Genomic DNA, 22,298 nt, shown 5'->3' on the forward strand with positions numbered 1-22,298 from the left:
TAATGCGGACGCATGTTGTGGGGCAACTCTGCCCATGCTCCTCGTCTCGCTCCTCTGTTTTTCCTTTTATTCTATTTTGTGAATTATTACCACAATTTTCTGACGAGATTTATTGTTTCAGGTGGTATAATGATGGACGGAATGATGATGGGACACGGAGACTGCGGCCCTGAGCACCACGGGATGCCAAATGGGCCACAGTGCGACGAATACGGCAGGAGAAACGTGAGTATCATGATAATATCTTTTAAATGGATAGTGAATTGTGTAATTCGGGTTCTCTAAATTATTACGACTTTTAAAGTCGATTCCTAATGGCTACCAGCTGTAAGTTAGAAATAGAATTGGGCACACATTGAAAGGGGCACTTTTAAAACAATCCATTTTAGCTATTAGAATGCTTTTGGAAACATACATGCACAAAACAAAGAAGTAATAGAAGTGAAACGTACGTCTATAGCGTGTGGCAAGATTAAGGTTAGCTGCATACACTTTCAGCACAGACTATTGACAGTTCAGTATGGCGCTTTTGACATGTCATATGTGAAAACGATTCCAGTAAAAATTATAAATAATTACGAATATGCCGTGCTGCTCCATTTTGAAGTGTAAATATAATAGCCGAATAAAAAATATTAGATATGGAGGCATTTCATATCATCGGTAAGTATTATTTCAAGTAATATTTCAATATTTTTTGAATTTTCGGTTTCCGCAAGGATTTTTGGATTGTTTAGTACAAAAATCAAATTTATGTAAATGAGATAAGGTTGATATCTACTTAGCGTAAAAGTCATGTACGGTTGCGCTATTCGGCCAAGTGCGAGGACCATATCAAAAAAATTATCGATGTCGATGTTCGTATAAATACACAGTTCGGTTTGTTTATGTTCATACAATAATGTTCTTAATAATTTGTTTTTGTTTTGCCTCTGGATGATTATTTATATATAAAAAGTCGTCGCCAATGCACATTTTATATTATGTAGGTACAAAATATGTTCTGGCAGCGCTGGTGGCCTACCGGTAAGAGCGTGCGACTTGCAATCTGGAGGTCGCGGGTTCAAACCCCGGCTCGTACCAATGAGTTTTTCGGAACTTATGTACGAAATATCATTTGATATTTACCAGTCGCTTTTCGGTGAAGGAAAACATCGTGAGGAAACCGGATTAATCCCAATAAGACCCAGTTTCCCCTCTGGGTTGGAAGGTCAGATGGCAGTCGCTTTCGTAAAAACTAGTGCCTACGTCAAATCATGGGATTAGTTGTCAAGCGGACCCCAGGCTCTGCGAGCCGTGGCAAAATGCCGGGATAACGCGAGGAAGAAGAAGGTACAAAATATGTTCTTACTTATTTATTCCTATTCAATGCATTATTTGATATAAAGTTTTTCTTATAGTATTGTATCCATACATATTTGTCAATTTTGTCTATTAAATACGAGTAGGTAAGGTGTCAGTTTTATTTTAAGCTGTCGCATAATTTTACTGCCGGGTATTTGCTGGCCAGTCTAAAGCCCGCTCCACACTCTTGCACAAATCTTAAAGCGTTCTTCAAATTGGATGCGAGTACGCACCAATGCTCCGGTAAAACGTGCATAGTGCTATCTCGCTCATACATCAGAGCGGCATTTCTATCCGCATTTCTGATAACCGAATAAGTGCATTGTTTTTAATTAGTGTTTTTTAATAATTTTGCATAAGAGCTTATATCGGAGATTCATATTGATGGATGACACAAGATTATTGCTTTGTTATGCCTTCACATAATAACGTGCTAGTTAATAAGTATTGTGAACACTTATTAACTACACTTACACTTGCTTGCGTATTTTTACCCACGCATCTAGTGAGAATATTAATTGCAGGTTAAAAATACGCAACTTGCGTATTTTTCACGCACGCACACACGCATCGCGGTGGGAGGATAAGAAATTTGATTTAATAAAAAAAAACTATAAGTACACAACGGGTTAGCACTAATTGGCTAGCAGGTTATTATTTCGCGCCATTACAAAGCAATATTGTTGTGGGGTGTGCTAAAGAGTAACAGTTTTTATTATGTACCTACTCGCTTACAGTTATATGCGTGGTTGGTGGCGTGATTACTTTCAATACGAGATTTTATTATTAAAAAGTAAGTACCTAGGTACCTATTCGTCGAAAATATAGTAATACATATGTATAAAAAAACTGAATAGTTTACGTGCACATTGATCATTAATAAGCGTTTATCGATATCACATCGAATCATGCACATCCCTATCGCATGTGTCAACCTCATAGTCGAATATTTTATCCTATCGCATTCACGCTTGGAAAAGCCATGCAAGTGTAAAAGGGATAGAGCATAAATGACAATTTGTCAATGATTTGTGTATTTTTACAAAAATTAAAAATCGTAGTGCAATTTCGACATAATTTTCTTGACTGTAAAGTTCAAATTACTGTGTTGGGCAAGGGCTCATAATCCCTTTCGAAATAAGAAAATATGGCCAATTTTTGTGACAGCGTTTTGGCGACATAGGTTCTCATACTAATCCAGGCACATGCCGTTTCCCGTCAGAGCGCGGCGCGCTCATTCTTTCTTCCGTGCATACATGCCATATTGCGGTAGGAGACCGATAATAATCGTTTGTCCCCTTCCGACGTACTGGTATGATGGAAAAGGACAAACGATTATTATCGGCTTATCAACATTAGTAAACGTTTATGAATAAGGGGGTAAGTCAATAACATACAATGGTAAAAAGTGTGCGCTGGCCGACCGCTGCTGCGGCATGCTCGTCTTATTTCGCTACATATGAGTTACATGATCCTCCTCGCTTCGCTCGTGGTCTCACCCTTTTTTCTATCAGGTTCTACGATTACATTTTTACGATTAATTGTAATTTTCTCATACCATAAGGAATGAGTATATAAGAGGAAGCCTGAAAGTTGCACCCATAACAGAAAAAGTAAGGGCAAATCGCCTAGCGTGGTACGGGCATGTGATGCGGAGGGATGAAAGTCATGTGACGAGAAAGGTATTACGAATGAATGTGGAGGGAAGTACGAGAAGAGGAAAACCGAGGAAAAGGTGGATGGACTGTGTGAGAGATGATATGAATCGAACGCAAGTGAATGATGAAATGACGGGCGACAGAGAAGTGTGAAAGAGAAAGACATGCTGCGCCGACCTCAAGTGAATGGGACAAGGGCAAGAGAATGATGATGATTTCTCATACCAATTGACTTTTTCCACAGATCTTCTTCTTCTTATCGTGTGAAGGGATCATAACTATATAATATTTGTCCAATAATATTTTTCCACAGATGGGTCCAGGTGACCCCGGTGGGCCCGGTGGGCCCGGAGGCCCCGGTGGCCCAGGTGGGCCGGGGGGGCTGCACAAGGCCGGGCTGCGCAGCCCCAAGAGCCCCGCCACCACCGGCGACATTGACTGGCAGAAGATACACCACCAGTTCTTCGACGACCCCAAGTCCATGGACACTGACTTGAGTGAGTATTGACCTTTAGAACACCCTGGCACAGAATAAATAATAGTCTGGGTACAGAGACTCTCTAACAAAACGCGTCTGTTACGATCAGGACAGATATGGCCGCTAGGTGGCGACAGCGCCACGCGCGGCTTATGGCTAGCCACCAAAATGGGTGTGGAACGGATGTATTTTTAGCTACCTGTAGCAAAGCGACGAAATCGCGGAGTGAGCCACGCCTGGCCCTGGGGCCAATCGTGTGCGGCGCGTCGTCGTGAAGTTTGTGGCAATGTACGAAGGTTGATACTGGGGTTTTTTGGGTTCCGTACCCAAAGGGTAAAAACGGGACCCTATTACTAAGACTCCGCTGTCCATCTGTCCGTCCGTCCGTCTGTCTAACTGTCACCTATGTGTGTGTATTTTTAAAACTTAATTATACGCGATGATGTTCCGTTTTCGCAAATAATAACGCGATTAATACTACGTTTTTTTAACATAATGTGTGATATTGCAGGCACGCAAGTGAAGTCGCCGTGCTCGGAGCGAGGCGGCTGCCTGCCGCCGCCGCCCTACGGCGCCTCCCCACTACACCGCTCTGCCTCAGTGCCTATAGGTACTTACAATCTTGTAAATCTCCATCACTGACAAAACATCCTCCAGACTGAGCATAGTCGCGCTACCCCCTCTGCCACGCATACGGTAATTTTACTCCATGTTCGAGTCGAAAGTGTCTTTTTGTGACGTCCGTATCTTTGAACGGACCAATCACAGCACGGGACTTCGCTCACCTCGTCCCGCGCACCCCCGCATTTTTGGCATCATCAGTCTTCAGTCATCAGGCAGCGATTTTTATAGCCCACTCATGCAAGTGTTATTTTAAACGTCAAACTTCTATGAAATTCGCTGCAGACTTTTTTTTATCTGACTCTACAACCATGATGTTCCCCCCACAGCCACGCAGTCCCCCGGGCACGGCGGCGTGCAGATGCCGATGTCGGCCGAGGCCTCCCGCGCCGGCTCCGGGCTCAACAGCCCCGCGCACTGCAAGCCCCAGGCCAAGCAGGACCCCCCAGGTCAGTTCAATCTCAACCTTACACCCGTAACTATAAGGCTATATTGTACGTATGTGTAAGCTGGTTTGTGTTGGCGTGTAGGGAGAGACGATTGATCGTTAGTAGACCTTATTCTGTTGCAGTAAGGTTCACGAATGGTCAAGCTTAGCTATAATGCTATATTGTATGTATGTGTAAGCTGGTTTGTGTTGGCGTGTAGGGAGAGCGGCGGCGAGCGGTGATTGATCATTAGTATACCTTATTCGGTTGCAGTAAGGTTTACGAATGGTTGATGGTATATATTTATAGTAAAAAGGTATTTGACGCGAGAATGACTGATTTAATCAAAAGGTTAAAGGTCCAAAAGGACGACAAGACCATAGAGCAACATAGATCTACGTGCATATGCATAAAGTTCAATGGGGTTGGCCGGTCAAAGTATTCAGCAGATGGCGCCATCATAGCTTGCCCCGTCAATCCCTAGAATTCTGTCAAATTTTTGTTTTTTTAATGCTTTGAATGCCAGCTCTTTAAGCCAAATCTTATAGAAAAAGGGGCAAGCTATGATGGCGCCATCTATGCAAACCTTTTGACAGTTGCCAACCCCATTTCAGTTTTGACACTTGGGTGACGTGGCGTCTGAGTGACAGCTTTTGTGTTTGACACGGCGTTGAAAAGGTTAAAAGCAACACAATGAGGACTAGAAATGAGTCAATGACTTGGCCAGATTGTCGAGACAATTTGTGAATCACCAGAGACGTGTTCTTTTACTTGCTCTATTCTATAGTTCGTTTTTTTGTAGCATTAGAAATAAGGTAAGCAATCTTGATGTGTCTTTTAAGTGAAAACCACATTTTAAAAATAAGTTACGGCAAATATGTAATAATTATGAATTAAAAACGATCATTTATATTCTTCTGCTTTCAAAAGTAATAGTTACTGATTTTTAAAAAGCGTTTTTCAATTAAAAGACCTGTCAAGATCGCTTACCTTCTCTCAAGTTCTTTCTAATGCTAAAAAAACGAACTATAAGTCTTTTCCTACGTGCCCAATGTAAACTGAGTATAAAGTAAACTAAGGTAACAGATACCTCGAATCAAATATTATGTGGATCCTAGTCCAGTCGTTTCACGGATTCGCAAAACATTCAAAAGAATGCTCCATTTTTATTAACCAGAAAAGAAATCGGAGATTATTTCACCGCCATTAAACTATTTGTTTTTCTTATAATAGGTATCTAACAAATATTTTGATAAGCGGTGTCTGTTTTAGTGTTTACATTTAAGGTTCTTTCATTGTAGTAAATAATCGAGTGAATTAAACATCAAAGAGTAAACCCGCCTATTATAAATGACATTTTAATTCATTCTACACTATGTTTTATTTTACGCTGCTATACTGTAGGTAAGTCTAGCAGGCGCATGTTTGGACAAGCCATAGACGATGCATGCATTTATCTGTTAGACATTTTCCCAACCACGACGAATTTTTATTTATTTTTTTAGTCGTTTTCCGTAGTTGTAATGCGTATTTTTTTGTTTTCCCCCCTCCCCCGCAAAACGCTTGACGCTTGAAATCCCAACGTGTGACATTAACCCGGCCAAACGAAACGTGGGGCCAAAAGAGATACTAGAAAAGTTGGACGATGGCGTGTTTGTGCGAACGCTGCAATGCCTGGCCGCGCAGCAGCAGAAGAACCAGCAGGGGGCGGACGCGAGGGCGAACAAGGAGCCCAGCCTGATGCCCGTGCCGTCGCCACAGCAAATATCCTATCTCAACCAGTTCGAAGGTAACATTTTAGCTTTGCCGCACACAGAAATAATCGCTTACATGTCATTAGAACACCTGATAAGTAAAAATTTCCTGAAAGTGTTGCACAAATGGCGTTTGAGACTCGTTTATCTTAATCTTAAACTCTTGCAAAGTATCTATAGTCAGACCGTAAAAAAGTCTGCAGCGATTTTGATCGCCCACGCAGTGCAAGTGTCATTTTAAACGTCAAACTTGTATGAAATTATGACGTATAAATAACACTTACGCTGCGTGGGCTATCAAATCCGCTGCAGACTTTTATTGTTGCGACTATAAGACTTACTCTTGTAAAGTACTTCTAAACAAATACTGGAAGGAGTGAGAGAGGACACATCGATCTTTTTTTAAAGAATTCCTACAAAATTAGAATTAAAAACTTTCTCGTTCCGTTCTTAAAAAATATACTAAAGTGTAAATATTACTCATTTGGCCTTTTTTAATCTCATTATTTCTGATGGCGGCTTTTCATTTCTGTTTCGCTTTAAATGTTTTCTTACTTCTCCGACGCTAGTTGCTCCAACTTGGTTTAGTATAGCCAATTAATAGCCAAAACTACTTATAAGTCGTTTCTGTGTGTTTTGTGTGTTGTTTCGTTAAATCACCTTGTTTTCATATATGGTGGTGGTTGGTGAAAATGTGCTAACATGTGTTACTTTCATTACTCTATGGCTAATTCGTCTATCACCCTGTCAGGCTGCCTGACCACTGAAGCGAAGCGGTGAGGTAATAATCCACCAATAGCTCAAATCGAACGCAGATTTTTGAAATTCTATTGGTGAATTTTTATCTCGCTTCCCACTCCAGTGGCCATGCAGACTTAGGGCCACCCCACATCAGGCGTCTTTCGAGCTTCGGCGTCTACAATTCTATGGCCGCTGCTCGAAACTGCGCAGCGACGTCATTTTCCATAGCGCTGACCAGACGCCGACGCTCGAGGGACGCTAGATGTGGGGTGGCCCATATGTTGTTTGCATGGAAACGGGACTATAAATGTTGTTTTTACAGGGCAAGAGTTGACGATACAGAAGCAGCCCAATACGTCGTTGAAAGACAACGGGCCTCCGTCGAACAGCGGCGGACAGACGCCGCAGTCTAGCTCGAATCAGAAATCACCCGCTGGGTAAGTCTCTCAATCCCCTGAGTCCCAGCTTTTTTTATTTTTTTAGCCTTTATTGTCCAACTGCTGGGCAAAAGCCTCTCCTCCTTTCCTCCACTCAACCCTATCTTTTGTAGTATCCCGCCAATCCGGATAAAATTCTTCCAAGTCGTCCCGTCATCTCCTTTTCGGTCTGCCTGCACCCCGGCAAGTGCGTCAGTGCGGGCTTTATGGTTTCGTCTTGGCAACATTTTACATAAAACTTTCGTGGAACGACAACTTCATACTAATTGGCAGCTGCCACAGTCAGTGCGGCGTCACAGTCATGCACGGAGCGAATAGCGTCCGTGAAACTTGGGCGTCCGCTAGCGTAGGCACATAGTTAGATTTTTTTAGGGTTCCGTACCCAAAGGGTAAAAACGGGACCCTATTACTAAGATTCCGCTGTCCGTCCGTCCGTCCGTCTGTCACCAGGCTGTATCTCGTGATCTGTGATAGCTAGACAGCTGAAATTTTCACAGATGATGTATTTCTGTTGCCGCTATAACAACAAATACTAAAAACAGAATCAAATAAAGATTTAAGTGGGGCTCCCATACAACAAACATGAAGACCGAAGTTAAGCAACGTCGGGCGGGGTCAGTACTTGGATGGGTGACCGTTTTTATAGATAATGGTACGGAACCCTTCGTTTGCGAGTCCGACTCGCACTTGGCCGGTTTTTAGCATTAGAAAAAGAGTACGCGATCTTGACGTGGGCGGTTTGTTTACAAGTGGCCTACCGCGAAACGCGAAAATCGAAATTTCTTTATCTGCCCCTCTATCGATCGAATAAGGCAAGAGTGATGGAGAGGCACAAACCGAACTTTCGACTGTCGTTAGACCATGTGATTGACATAGTGACGCATGATGTGTCATTGTTGATGTCAATGAGGATTGTTTACTGTATGCGCTAGTGGGTACCTACACCTACGCAAAGCTTTGCCAAATCTTCCCTATTGATAAACGCTTTTTAAAAATCAGTAATGAAACTTATGAAAGCAAAATATTAATATTAATTATAATTGTTACATATTTGCCGTGACTTATTTTTCAAAAGTGTTTTTCAATAAAAAGACACGTCTAGATTGTATCCCTTTTTTCTAATGCTAAAAAAACGAACTATCGCGTAGGCAGGCGTGGCTCACTCCGCGATTTCGTCGCTTTGCTACAGGCAGCTAAAAGTACATCCGTTCCACCCCAATTTAGGGGAAAGCCATAAGCCGCGCGTGGCGCTGTTGCCACCTAGCGGCCATATCTGTGCTGATCGTAACAGACGCGTTTCGCTAGAGAGTGAGTCTTCTGTGCCTAGTACTATTATTTATTCTGTGGCGTGGGGTATAGTTTGAATAATCTCAGGTGAATTTTTCGAGTTCGGGTGCTAATCCGTTACAAAAGCATTTGTTTCTTTTAAGAGCGGTCTACAGTCACGTGTCAAAGCAACCATGTCGTTTAAAAAGCAACTATCGTCATAGTATTAAGGTTTAAATTCATATGACAGCTTGTTCAGAGAACAATTAGGGTGGTCTTGTTTTTAGAGATAGCAAAAACGTGTTATCTCCGAATGAGCTGATTCAAGAATTTGAACCATATAATTAGAATGGTAAATTTGCTTTTTAAATGGGTTTGTTCCCGTTACTTACGTCGGGGATATTGGCAGTAAGCATTGTAACCACTGCATAAAGGAAACAATATCTTTTGTTTAACAGATTAGGGTCCGAGCCCGAAAAATTCACCTGAGATTATTCAAACTATAAAATCCTTCGCACGCGTCCGCGAAAGTTAGCAATGTCATACTATGTCATACTATGTTTCGTCCCCGTCTTCTTCAATTTTTTATTTGAGATGGACACAGAGGCATTGGGCATCTCAAGGAATATTATTGTGACTTGTATATTATTGTATTTTTTTAAAGGATGATGCCCGGCACGCCGGAACCTCACTCGTCACTCTCGGAACAGCGGGCGGGGAGGTTCTCGTTAGAACAGAGTCCAGGGTTCAACAACCCCCAGACACCGACGTCACAAGGGAACAAATGTGGACAAGGTATTGTATTTATGAAATGTTATTTACTTTGATAACAAAATAATTAAGAATAGGTAAAAGAGATACTAGACTATAAATACTTATAATAAGGGAGAACGGAAAAAAAGTGTATACAGTAAAAGTATTTCTATACAGTATGAACAGTTATGAGTACAAACACTACTACCGCACAGAAAGGAAACTTCCTACAAAACCAAAGTTTGACAGTGGTTCAGGGTCGAATCATGCTGTCCCTTTCTAATATATGGCGCTATCCCTTTCGGCTATTTAGGGTTGTCAAAATTAAAGCCATTATCTTATCTGTGGTCGTGCACGCAAAGGGACGTCAAGTTGTGTCAACCCTAATAATTGCTCGGAGCAATGCTGAGCCGAACGGAGCCGAGTTTGCCCGAAGGGAGAAGTTTCGCACCCTTGGTACAAACAGTTTTAATTTTGTCATTAATTTATTTCTGGTTTTATCAAATAATATACTATAACTTGATTTAAACTTTCACGATTATTTAACATTATGAAACTGCACAACGGGACTTAATCGCGTATTTAAGTTTTAAGATTTACCTCCGACGTTTCGAGGACAAATACGCGATTAAGTCCCGTTGTGCAGTTTCATAATGTATTCTATAACTTGTTAAAATAAAATCTCTGGCTGCTTGCTATAACGGTCTTTATAAAGCTGAATAGTTGTTTTAACAATAAATTCCCTTCACCAGATGAGAAGTCCAGGCCAAGCCCCTCCTCAAACCGGTCGCAGGACCCCTCCAAGACCCCTCAGCGCGACGGCCTCAGCCAGGGGCCGTACGCGCCGGCCTCCTCGGGCTCCTGCGCCAAAAGCAGTTGCAGCGTGGTCAACAGCGCGCCAGGAGGTGTCGATGACTCTATGACAGGAAATAATGATGTAAGTATCAGTTTAACTAACACCTATAGTTCGTTTTTTTTAGCATTAGAAAGAACTTGCAAGAAGATAAGCGATCTTGACATGTCTTTTAATTGAAAAACGCTTTTTAAAAAACCGGGCAAGTGCGAGTCGGACTCGCGCACGAAGGGTTCCGTACCATAAAGCAAAAAAAAAACGGGAAAAAAATGCAAAAAGAAAACGGTCACCCATCCAAGTACTGACCACGCCCGACGTTGCTTAACTTTGGTCAAAAATCGCGTTTGCTGTAGGGGAGCCCCACTTAAATCTTTATTTTATTCTGTTTTTTGTATTTGTTGTTATAGCGGCAACAGAAATACATCATCTGTGAATATTTCAACTGTCTAGCTATCACGGTTCGTGAGATACAGCCTGGTGACAGACAGACGGACGGACGGACAGCGAAGTCTTAGTAATAGGGTCCTGTTTTACCCTTTGGGTACGGAACCCTAAAAATCAAAAACGATTACTTATGAAAACAGAAGAATATAAATGATCGTATTAGATTCATAATTGTTGCATATTTGCCGTAACTTATTTTTGAAATGTGTTTTTCAATTAAAAGACACATCAAGATTGTTTACCTTATTTCTAATGCTAAAAAAACGAACTATAATGTGTGAATGTCACGCCCTTGCCAGACAAAGAATGAAGGACTTTGGAGCAGGATACCTGGAACCAAAGGACTTTAAAACGCTACCCATGAGCTCCATTATCCGACACATGGATATGGCGGGAAAAGCTCTTGAGTAGTTGACGGATCCTTTCTAGGCGGTAATTGCACAAAGGATCCCTATTGGTCGAAGGCAGCAAGGGTCCCCGAAAACAATAAGATAAGATAAGTTTGACGACACGTTGATTATGAGATGTAATGTTTTGAAAAGATGTGTCCCGCCGATTTTGTTGCCGGTCCCATATTGGGATACCCTCCTCCAATTGAGGGGAGATTTAAATCTTCTCGAGGCAGAGGTGTTGGGTTAGAGCAGGTGTAGCTTTATTTGACATTCATAAGCGCATTGTACGCCTACTTGAATAATAAACTATCTTTATCTGTAACTACAGTTCGAGTAGGCCTTCTTTTCTAGACATTTAATTTAATGTAATATGTTACGATTAATTATTTCTCCAACAGTCGACGTTACCGGGCGGCCCCAGCACGAGCCTCCCGGGCCCCTTCCCCGGCCCCTGCAGCATGAACAGGCCGGACAACATCCCCATCAACCCCAACCAGGGCCCCAACGGCCCCATGACCTCCACCTCCTCCTTCGACCCCATCTCCTCGCTCGCGCAGATGTCGCAACAACTCACCAACACCGTGGGTGGAGGAGGCCCCGGCCCCGGCGGCCCCATGGGGCCTAATGGGAGCGGGATGGGGCCTTTTGGATCCGGGCCGCATCATATGCAGCATCACCATTCTATGCATCCGCATGGACATCCGCATATGATGATGAATGATTTAGGTGAGGATTTTGGAATGTTAAAAGTACCAGTGTTGATGATAGACTTATTTAGTTTCTCTTTGACACCATATAGATTACCAATATATCATAAATTATTGAAAAAAAAAATCTGTTTGAAAATATCTATGAAGAGTTTATATTTCAAGTGATTTCTGCCGTAGCTTTTTTAACATAACATTACATTTGACGACGTGTCATCTTAAACGGTTTGGTACAATTCACTCTCGCTTTATGTAATATTGATGACTGTTTTTCTAGGTTGCCACATGGACAACATGGGAGGCCCCGGCATGGGCGGCCCCATGGAGGGCATGATGGGCGGCGACTTCCCGCCAGACATGAACCTCAGTCCCAAGATGGGTGCCGGCCCCATGGGCGGGCCCATGGGGCCCATGGGCCCCGACGCCTCCATGATGGGGCCCCGGATGGGGGGCGGCAAAATGCCCCCGTTCAACGGCGCCAATGTACAAGTGAAAGCGAGCGCGCCCAACACAATACAGTATTTACCCACCAGGCCCCAGATGCCCTGCAACTCGGGCCCCCGAGGCCCCCCCAGCTTGGAGTTCCTGCAGCGAGTCACTAACCCCATGCAGATGGACAGCAGTAAAGGCGTGGCGTACTTCCCGCGGGGCATGGACATGGACGGAGGCATGCGCGGGGTGATGCGCGCGCCGGGGGGGATGCTGCGCATGCCGCACTACCCCGCCGGGTTCAACTCCCCGCCCAAGATGCCCCAGGACCCCTTCGGCAACCCCGGCCCCAACCCCATGTGCGGCCCCAACTTCCGGGGCGTCAAGGGCGGCATGCCCGGGAACGTGAGGATGGGCAGCGCGCAGCCCCTCCCCCCCTCCATGGGCGGGCCTGGCCCGGGTTTCAAAGGACAATCCTTCGCAGTCCCGTCGACGGCGGACCCGAACTACGCGGCGCAGTTCCACAACTTCCAGCAGCAGCTGTACGCGACGGGCTCGCGGGCCGCGCAGCCGCACGCGGGCTACCCGTACGCGCCGAACAAGTGATGACCAGCCCTGCACCTTGTGTGATCCCCCCGCCGTGTCGCGGCCCGACCGTGAAGTACTTAACGTTAAATTATACACCAGTGAAGAGAGATCAAAATATTTTGTTAGTGATTTTCGTTCGTATGATTGTGAGATTCGTTATGAGATCGGCGATTTTTTTTTATTAATAGTATTTCACTTAGACACCGTTTAGGTTTCTCGACTGAGCGTGTTTACGGTGGCGTATGTTTGTACAAATTGTACAAAACTCTAGGCGTGTTAATGTGTACTCTTTATCTAAATAATTTAAAAGTACAGTTTTTAGAATCGTTTTGCTGATGGCAATAACTTAGTGGTAGGTTGTTTTGCACACATGCCGGGTTGACAGCGCATTGGTTCCTTTACTTAGCTATTTTATATACGATTCCTATGCACACAGATATCTAGTCAATTTTGAAATTAAATGGAGCCCGGGCCGACCCCGTGTTGAAATGTAACTTTATGTCGACGAGATTTTTGTACCGTCATTCATAAACACGTATACATTTTTTTACTTATTGGACTAAAAAATGCATAATTTTATTGTATACATGTTTATGAACTGAACCGTACGGAGAGCCCGACAGAATCATCCGTCCATGATAGTTTACAGTATGATAACGTAAAGTATACACTCGTAGAAGAAATAGCGGATAATCCTTAAATACGATAGGACTATCTGATACTTCTGGCTCAATTTGACTAAACTGGACTACGAATTGAATCTAAGATTTCAGAATAAATTCAATTCGGAGGTTAGTCGGATTGACCCTATCTGCGTGCCTGCTATACTTGATCATTCTGCGTAATTTCGCGGATGGAATTATTGTTGGGTCCAGCTCCCTCGTTGATCGGGCTACGGATCGATTTCACATTTTGGTTACTTTTAATAATTACAGAAGTACACTCTTAGTAACGGTATGTTTTGTCCATTTTAGTTGTAGACTAGTGTAATTAGATTTTTATTATTTTATTTTGGCTATATCGGCCAGTAACTTTAAATAATTAATGGGAGATTGACGTTAAAAATTTTCACTGATCCTCAACTCAATTGTCTAAATTTTAAGGTTCTATTTTCTTTGACTCGAAAATGTTTCACGACTTTAGTGAATAATCAGCTCAATGTATTTTGTTCGTAAGGAGTAGACAAGTTACAATATTAGTAGGAGTTGCATTGCTTCTTAATCGTTAAATCTTTACAATGCGTATTATCATTGTCGTTGGGAAAGATGGTCCGGTCACCTGCAGAAATATCTCAAAGGGTGAAGTGTTCAAAAATATACGCGATATTGTTAAGAGAGTGTAGATCATTTTGAATACTTCACTCACTTGGCAACTTTTGCAGCTAATTCCGTGCGAGCTCATTTTATCTCACTTTTTCCTAATAACACGAAAGAGGACGCAAATAGCAAAACGCTGGCCTTCCCAACGAAATGAGCCTTCGTTTCATTTGATCTGAGCGATGTTTTTTCTGTCTTCCAATACCTATATAGACTCTTAAAAACGCAATAAGGAGTACGTTTAAACTCCATTTAAATCTAAGCTTGCAAACGCAAGCGTAGTCTTACTTTACTTTTAATAAAGTACTTAAAATCTGATGCCATATTATTTGCCACATGAATTTAATTTTCGTGATATTTTTTTTTCCTTAATTTATTTCTAAATCCGTGCGAGTATTTTTTCGAGGTACAGTTTAGTGTTAGGGCATATTGGTATGCTAGAATAGTTGCACATTGTGTTGTCACAGTGGCCTTCGATCGTATTGCCTTGTTGATGAGCAATCAGTTCCCCAGGCGAGCGCGCCGTACGTGTCCCTCTAGCACGCATACGCATAATACCGTGACCGAAAACAAATTGTTGTACAGTCAACTGTAATAATATGGATGTAGAAATCATCTCAAAAATATGTCTCATTACTCTTATGTCAGTGAATTAAGAACTATGGGAGATATTTTTGATTAAGTTGTCTACACCCATATTTTTACAGTTGACTGTACTAAGGTAAATGTACCAGAATTCGAATACATCAATATTACATCATTAGTTGACATTTTTCTGTTTGTCCCTATGATTGACTGGTAGAGAATGCCACTAGGCATTAATTCCGCCTTTTGTACTTTTTTGATGTGCAATAAAGTTTAAAATAAATAAATTCGTTGACACTCAATCTATTTACATTTTAAATTATGAATTATGAATCCGGATCAATTCCGGTGTGTCAGCGAAACAGTGCTATGTACAGTCAGCAAAACTGATAATATTGCTGACTGTACATTATTACATATAACGTTGTCTCGGTCACTCACCGGAGCTGCATGCAGATGCGCATCCAATGTGCTTTTGTAGCTCAAATAAGGATATTTACCTGTCGGTTCTTGAAAAAGTAAATCTAGTGAAAGACTTATATTGAATGCTTGAACTTGGCATGTCTGTAAGTTTAGTGGTCTGTGCTAATAGTCAGTTAGTAGGGTAAACATACCTATTGATGGCATCAATGGTGAACGCTTTTAACCTCATTTCAAGGCCATAGCATCTTACTAAATTTGTGTAGGTACTTTTGAGGTTATTGAGTCGTGCAAATATCTACTTCGGACATTACCTTTAGTTTGCTATTTTGACAGTTAAATAAAATAATTTAAATAATTCTGAGGCCCATTTCATAAAAGCGGTTGTCTGTCTCTTTTCAACTTTCTTTGTATCACAATAAGCTTTTACGAAACGAGATTCTTCATCATCATCATCATCATCATCTCAGCCATAAGACGTCCACTGCTGAACATAGGCCTCCCCCTTTTGGACGACGAGATTCTTGTTCTTGTTTAATTATTTTTTAGTTATTAGTGATTGCTAAAATAGCAGAAAAGAATATGTTAATACTTTAAAAAGGCACATATATTAGTTCATAAATACGGCATAAACCAAGACCTTGTCCTTGTATTTTACAAATGAAAAAGTTTCTCATAATAATGCCGGGCGACGGTATTTTGCCGTTAGTGCAATAAGTTCACAGTTTTATTTACAGAATACTATTATTTCTGTATGTATAGTTATTGTGTTAACAGTCGCACATTGATGATTACCTGATTTACCTGCTTTATCATATCTCGAATACGACTTTCGTCATAATAATTGTTAATAAAGAGAAGAATGTTATATGTATATGTCGCATATATGGAAATAAAATAATAGAGACCTACGCTAGCGTCTTTTGAGCGTCGCCGTCTAGCGCTATAGAAAATGGTGTCGTTGCGCAGTTGCGCTAACGTTGCGTCGAGCAGCAGCCATAGAGCTGAACTAGACGACGCTCGGGAGACGTTCATGTGGGATTTCTTTTGAATTTATTATCTTGCCTACATAAAGTCTAAACTATAAAGTTCCGTATGCTTAAAGGCGCCGCCACACAGGCGCGTTTTGTGGGCGGCGCGTGTGCGGGGCGTGCCGCTTTTACATATAAAACGCTCACGCCCCGCCCGGAGAACGCGCCTTTGTGACGGAGCCTTAATTCATGTCATTAACGGCTCTAAGGCGATTAAATTTCATTATTTATTTAAAGTGTTTATATTGCGTATGCTTGCTAGGGGGACGTTAATGAGGCGTGGCAATTTTATGAAAAACTGCACAACAGTCCAGTAATAAACACCCGCTAGTAACTAGATAGTGGTTAATTTAATTGTAATTATAATATAAGGTACAATGGTTCTTGTTTTAGGTTAAGCGAAGAGCAATGATATAACATAGTTTGTGTAATAGTGATAAGAGATGAAATTAAGATGCAAACTATTGGTTGTGATTCAGACACAATTTGTTAAGTTGTTCGTAGATTTGTCGCAGAATTGTGGAACCTTACTGACTTCATGATAGGACTCTTTTTATTTAATTTTGTTTTTTTAGATATTTTTTACGTATCATTCTCGTTTGTACATCGCTAACAATAATTGTACAGAGTACTTTTGGACTTAATTTAAGGCAATAAATGTATTTATTTTATAACTCATGATGTAAGAATTTATTCTTAATTATTATAAAAAAATATATGATATGCTTGTATACACATGTTTTATTCCTGACATTCTTGATAACAATGATAACATTTATAGTTCGTTTTTTTTAGCATTAGAAAGAACTTGCAAGAAGGTAAGCGATCTTGACATGTCTTTTAATTGAAAAACGCTTTTTAAAAATCAAAAACTATTACTTATGAAAGCAAAAGAATATAAATGATCGTATTAGATTCATAATTGTTACATATTTGCTGTAACTTATTTTTAAAATGTGTTTTTAAATTAAAAGACACATCAAGATTGTTTACCTTATTTCTAATGCTAAAAAAAACGAACTATAGAGGACTATCGATAAACAGGGTAAACTGCCCAATGATTGACACGTCAAGTCATTGGCAACTATTTTTCTAGGAAGGTCTCCAATTGCTACCTGAAAATAAGGTTCAAGGTGCTCACTGGTGAGTCCCGACAGTTAGGGTAGTTTACCTCTACAAAAGGTATGAAACGTGCCGAGTGCAGATAAAAGGTAAATTTACCCTACTGAAAAATTCGCAAAGTGCAAAATCCCAAAATTTGCAGTACAAATTTTAATAAAATTAATAGAAGAACACATGTTACCCTGTCACTACACGGAAGAAGTCCACTACCAAGTCCAGCGGTGGGCTGGTGGGACACTTCCACCAACTTTCCATTCCAGTGAATGCCCAACATTGCCCTAATGTTGGATAATATAAAGATTGTATGAAAAATAGTAATGCCAACATAAGTTAACGTCGATGCGAAATAAAGCTAGTTTTACACGGAGCAAAAACGCATTGCGTCATACCTACTATGCGTGTAAACCCGGGTTTAGCCATAGACAATGATCTTGACGTTGGCAACATTAAGCGTATAAGGGCAGTATCACACTATACGAAAACATGAAAATAATTGCAAATTCACGCTATTAAACCTTTTTCTATAACGTTTGCTTGAAACAAACTGCAAGAAGTATTTATATTGCTTTATATATGCAGTTGGTTATTTTAAATATTAGAGAAAGTAAATAGTATCCTTGAAGAAAGCGGAAAAATACTCATTCATACTTCTAAATTAAAAAGTATTATGAAACTGTCTATGGAAACACAGAACGGAATCTTGTAAAAGATTAGGCCATTTCATAAAACAAATGTATAGTAACTCGCAGAAAACATCTTTGGGACAGTTGTATTTATTTCAGCTTTGCATTTTATGTTAAATTGAATCGTGAACCGCTTTGTAGGTCCATTGGAAAGGATTCATCTTCAACTGTTGCGGAAGGGTTAGCAGTCTCAATTCTGCTAAAGAATAGATTTGCATTGAGAGAAGACGTAAGGTAAACATCGATTTTGATTTTTTCTCTAAAAAAGGGAATGAGTGTCAAAAATAAAGTCCTACGGCGTCTAACGTGTAATGGGCTGTATTTAAAGTGTTTATAATGTATTTTTAGTGCATCCTTGTACGAAATGAAAGTTTGACTTTTGCCACATATTCTTTTGAATGGCAGCTGACGGACGTATCATCTAGTTACGAGGGTAGATTTCGCGACTAGTTAACTGTTTTTCCGTGGTTTTACAGTTACATCTTGAATATTTTATGGTGTTCCTATAGGCAAAGAGGGTTAACAGACGCTTACAAAAGGAGTAGCTAGAATTGTTTTTTCCTTAGTAAAATGTCAAATAGTGTAGTTGTCAAAGCTGGGTTGAGTCATTGTTGAAATTCCTACTAGAGTTCCAAATAATCTTAGGATCCCCAGGTCTGTTTACATGTCCCCAATCCCATGTGACAATCATATGATAACACACAAAATGATTGACTTTATGAAACCACTTTCACTTATTTTGTGTGTATATGTGTTGTTTTTATTTTGTTATGTGGCAGAATAGTTCATTGTTCCAATATCCTGTTGTTTGTAGTAAGGAGAAGACAATAGTTTACTTGTGAATGGTAATATTTTGCCTTATTTCCTGTCTTTTAGTTCTTGAGCATGATGTAGTTTACAAAACCTGCTTAGAAACATTTTACAGTTAATTAACATACTTTGTCTCTTTCCAATGTTTTAGATTAAGAGCCACATAAACAATTTGTATTATTTGCCAAAGAAGATGTAATAAGATCTTTAATAATTTAGTATATGATCAATCTTTTGTTTTTCAAAACATACTTGCATTTTTTTTATAGAAAATTCATAGAGCATGTTAATGTTTAGATTTGCTTTAATGCACAGTAATTTCTTCATTCAAGTCAGGTACACTCATTTCCTTGTAGGTATTTGCATTCATATTCAAGATTTCCTTAAGTGAATTATTAAACAAGTTTTTATTGATGTATTACTCACCTCACCTTTATGAGAAGTATAAATATTTAAACAAAAAATAATAAACATTTAAAGATAATTGTGTTTATACCAGTTTTACCCTGGAACCATTGATATCAATTACGATTTCATCTTTGATTCTAATAATGAATGATTATACATTTTATAACTGATAAATATAAGAACATTTCCCATGGTATTTGTAAAGCTGGGTGCTAGGGGATATTATTTTAATATCTTTTTCATATTGGACCCTTCGGAAAGTTGTTATTGTATTATCTGTTGATCATCTTAATCACTTTTTAAATTTAGGAACAGGACCCGATAATGTCAATATACTTATGGGCTCTAGGTGCCCGAAAACATAAGTTTTTCTTCTTGCAATTTTAGTTTTTATTGAAAACAATTCAGCTCTATTTTCTATTAAGTATATTTCTTATAAGACACACAGACTTAAAACATGAATGTAGAATGTTTTTCGACTTAAAATATGTGAGTGACCCGTTCTTAATATTTTAAAACATAGTCATAAAAGGCAGTGAGATTAAACACTAACCAAATTTGTGAGAACAATAATTACTTTTAATTTGTTGTCATAAAAAATATTAATAAAAACAAAGAAAGAAATAAACAAACACAATAATTTTCTTTTTTAATTTGTTGATTTTATTATCTTTTTCTAAAACACAAAAAGATGTAAAACCGTGTAACATCTTTCACATATTGTTTTGTAGAATGGGCAGATGTCCGCAATTCTAGCAGACAAGTGCTGCTTGTACTCTCAAATAAGAGAAAGATTACACGTGTACTAAGAGTTGTGTATAAAGTTGTATTGTATAGAGTCCCTATGTTGACATTAGGTATCCAATAATTGGATACTAGTCACCGAAGCCAGATTTTTGGCCAAAAGTGGAACTGAAAGTTTTGGCCAGACACTTGATTAGAAGACTGGAGGTCTGTTGTATATTCTATACTTCAATTGCTATAAAATACAGAAAATCTCTGTATCTTAGGGTTTAAAACCTAAAAACAAAACAAGAACATGACAAGAACCATTAAAAATTATTAAATTATCACATATGGTTTTGATAGGGTAATAAGTTTCTTTTTAAAATAATCTCATTATGATTGTCAAATGTGGTACATTATATTATTATTATTCAATCGAAAGTTTTCTCCTTATGTCAAAATATAATTCAATGTAGTTAAACTTATCAAGTTTATTTCAAAATTTGTGTAAACATTGGACATTCAATATGTGTCATGTTACCAACATTTTAGTCATAACATTTCAAAATATTATGTCACAGTATTTTATGACTGTCATAGATTTCTGTTAAATTTTAGTAATACAAAAATTTCGCTATTGATTGCTTGTTATGTTCATAACTCAAAAGTAAATAAACCATACACAGATGTTTGAGTTCATTGATATAACATCTGTTTTTATAATATTCAAAGGTAAATGTCCATGTTTATAAATCTTACCACAGCCAGTTTGACTTTACATAAATATTGTGGTTTTCTCTATAGGATTATATTTATACGTAAAGTATGTGTATGTATGGAGCGCTAAATAAAAAACAATTCAATATAACTGTAAACTACACAAGTATTGACCCTTTTCATTGTTTGTGAGTATATTTTCATATGTTGTTTTTTTTTATTATGCTAACTTCATACATTTGGTTATTGTAGTGTACATAATTTGAGTTAAATTGAATTTGACATAGTTAAGCCATATCTAATTAAAGATACGAACCTAGAAAAAATAATAGTTTTATAACAGCATAACTCATCTTACAGTTAGTACTCAAAATGGGAGTATTCACATTGTATGTGGATCCATACGTCTCTCCGGGTTGCGAGCGAGACATCGCTATATACTATACACTACAGTGTGGAAAGATAAGTCGGGCCCTGGAGGGAAACTACCTTAAATCCTTAAGCTGGCTCATTTTACTTAAAGGAGACATTCCTTTATTTTTAAAAAGAAACAACACTCCATTCAAGGATTTTCTATAGTACTGTTTCATTCACACACCTGAGTTGCATGTACACATCAGTGTGATAACCGCGAAACATCTAGATACAATTATACTTTGGTAACTGTAACTGATTTTATTCTTCTTTTTTGTCACTTGAGCCATTTAGTAAAAACACTTAAAATACAACGATCCACAAACAGAACAAACTAATTTTGACTACAACTACTTTTGTAAAGTTCTAAACACAATAATCATATAAATTCACTGGCAAAAACAGCATTTCCGTGCAGAAAAAATAAACCTTACAATGATTGCAATTATCTTATTTTTATCGTTTGAACCTCTGTGTACCTAGTTCAAAAGAACATTCCAAATTGCCATTTGAAATTAGTTCTTATTTCATTGAATTAAAGTTCTATATAAGTATTAAAAAATATGAGATAAAAGTGATATTGAACTGGTGAAAACAATGATTTATTGCCAAAGTAACATTATCACTTAATTCAGTGTTGTGTTCCTTATCACTGTATATCTCAGTAAATGCCTATAGTCGGCAGATAGCGATTCAGAGCGAGGTTTCCCACAGCTAATGTATAGGCAAAAGTAGCACAAAGTAACTGTCTTGTCCATATTAAACGTGGTGAGAACCATGGTGTGCTAAAGATGTTTTATTATTAGGTGGTTCCATCATGGCTTGAAAGTTTACTTATTTTTATTTACATAACTTTGTGGTGATAAGGATGCAAATGTTTTTGGAATGTATGTTCGAAAGTATTATCACCCATTTCATACTTTGTCACAGTGCCAATCAATATGAAAGTCGCTAGAGATCTCATACTATTATTACATTACTATTAAATATATTATTTTTATTTATGTTTATAGTTAGGTCATCTGCAGTCTAAACAGTTAAACTGATTTTAGCATATCATAACATAGGTAATAGCTTCGGTGTTATCAGTTGTTATGATACGAAAATAATCTTGATTCGGGATTTACGGATTCTATTATTAATGTAACTAATCAGGTTCTTAAATGTGTTGTG

General features: G+C 39.2%; 2 protein-coding genes and 1 long non-coding RNA gene across 6 annotated transcripts in view; 2 read left to right on the forward strand and 1 right to left on the reverse strand.

Annotated features, from left to right (window-relative positions):
- Positions 1 to 11,188, reverse strand: part of LOC134675480 (uncharacterized) — a 118,186-nt gene extending 106,998 nt beyond the window's left edge. The window contains exon 1 of the long non-coding RNA XR_010099748.1: positions 11,079 to 11,188. This is a non-coding gene — a long non-coding RNA (uncharacterized LOC134675480). The remainder of the gene's footprint in view (positions 1 to 11,078) is intronic.
- LOC134675409 (collagen alpha-1(I) chain-like) overlaps positions 1 to 16,976 on the forward strand; it is a 51,681-nt gene extending 34,705 nt beyond the window's left edge. For 3 of the 4 annotated variants that reach the window (XM_063533634.1, XM_063533635.1, XM_063533636.1), the window contains 11 exons: positions 122 to 225; positions 3,316 to 3,499; positions 3,992 to 4,090; positions 4,431 to 4,550; positions 6,154 to 6,318; positions 7,347 to 7,461; positions 9,392 to 9,522; positions 10,233 to 10,417; positions 11,568 to 11,895; positions 12,154 to 16,288; positions 16,483 to 16,976. In XM_063533634.1, the coding sequence (XP_063389704.1) occupies positions 122 to 225; positions 3,316 to 3,499; positions 3,992 to 4,090; positions 4,431 to 4,550; positions 6,154 to 6,318; positions 7,347 to 7,461; positions 9,392 to 9,522; positions 10,233 to 10,417; positions 11,568 to 11,895; positions 12,154 to 12,911 (2,189 nt within the window). In that variant the 3' untranslated portion in view covers positions 12,912 to 16,288; positions 16,483 to 16,976. The remainder of the gene's footprint in view (positions 1 to 121; positions 226 to 3,315; positions 3,500 to 3,991; positions 4,091 to 4,430; positions 4,551 to 6,153; positions 6,319 to 7,346; positions 7,462 to 9,391; positions 9,523 to 10,232; positions 10,418 to 11,567; positions 11,896 to 12,153; positions 16,289 to 16,482) is intronic. The other variant, XM_063533633.1, reaches the window with a different exon arrangement.
- Positions 16,977 to 18,874: 1,898 nt separating this feature from the next.
- LOC134675467 (uncharacterized) overlaps positions 18,875 to 22,298 on the forward strand; it is a 35,627-nt gene continuing 32,203 nt past the window's right edge. The window contains exon 1 of the mRNA XM_063533737.1: positions 18,875 to 18,895. Within this exon, the coding sequence (XP_063389807.1) occupies positions 18,893 to 18,895 (3 nt within the window). The 5' untranslated portion in view covers positions 18,875 to 18,892. The remainder of the gene's footprint in view (positions 18,896 to 22,298) is intronic.

The sequence above is a fragment of the Cydia fagiglandana genome, chromosome 22 (genome assembly GCF_963556715.1).
Source record: "Cydia fagiglandana chromosome 22, ilCydFagi1.1, whole genome shotgun sequence".
Taxonomy (NCBI): Eukaryota; Metazoa; Arthropoda; class Insecta; order Lepidoptera; family Tortricidae; genus Cydia; species Cydia fagiglandana.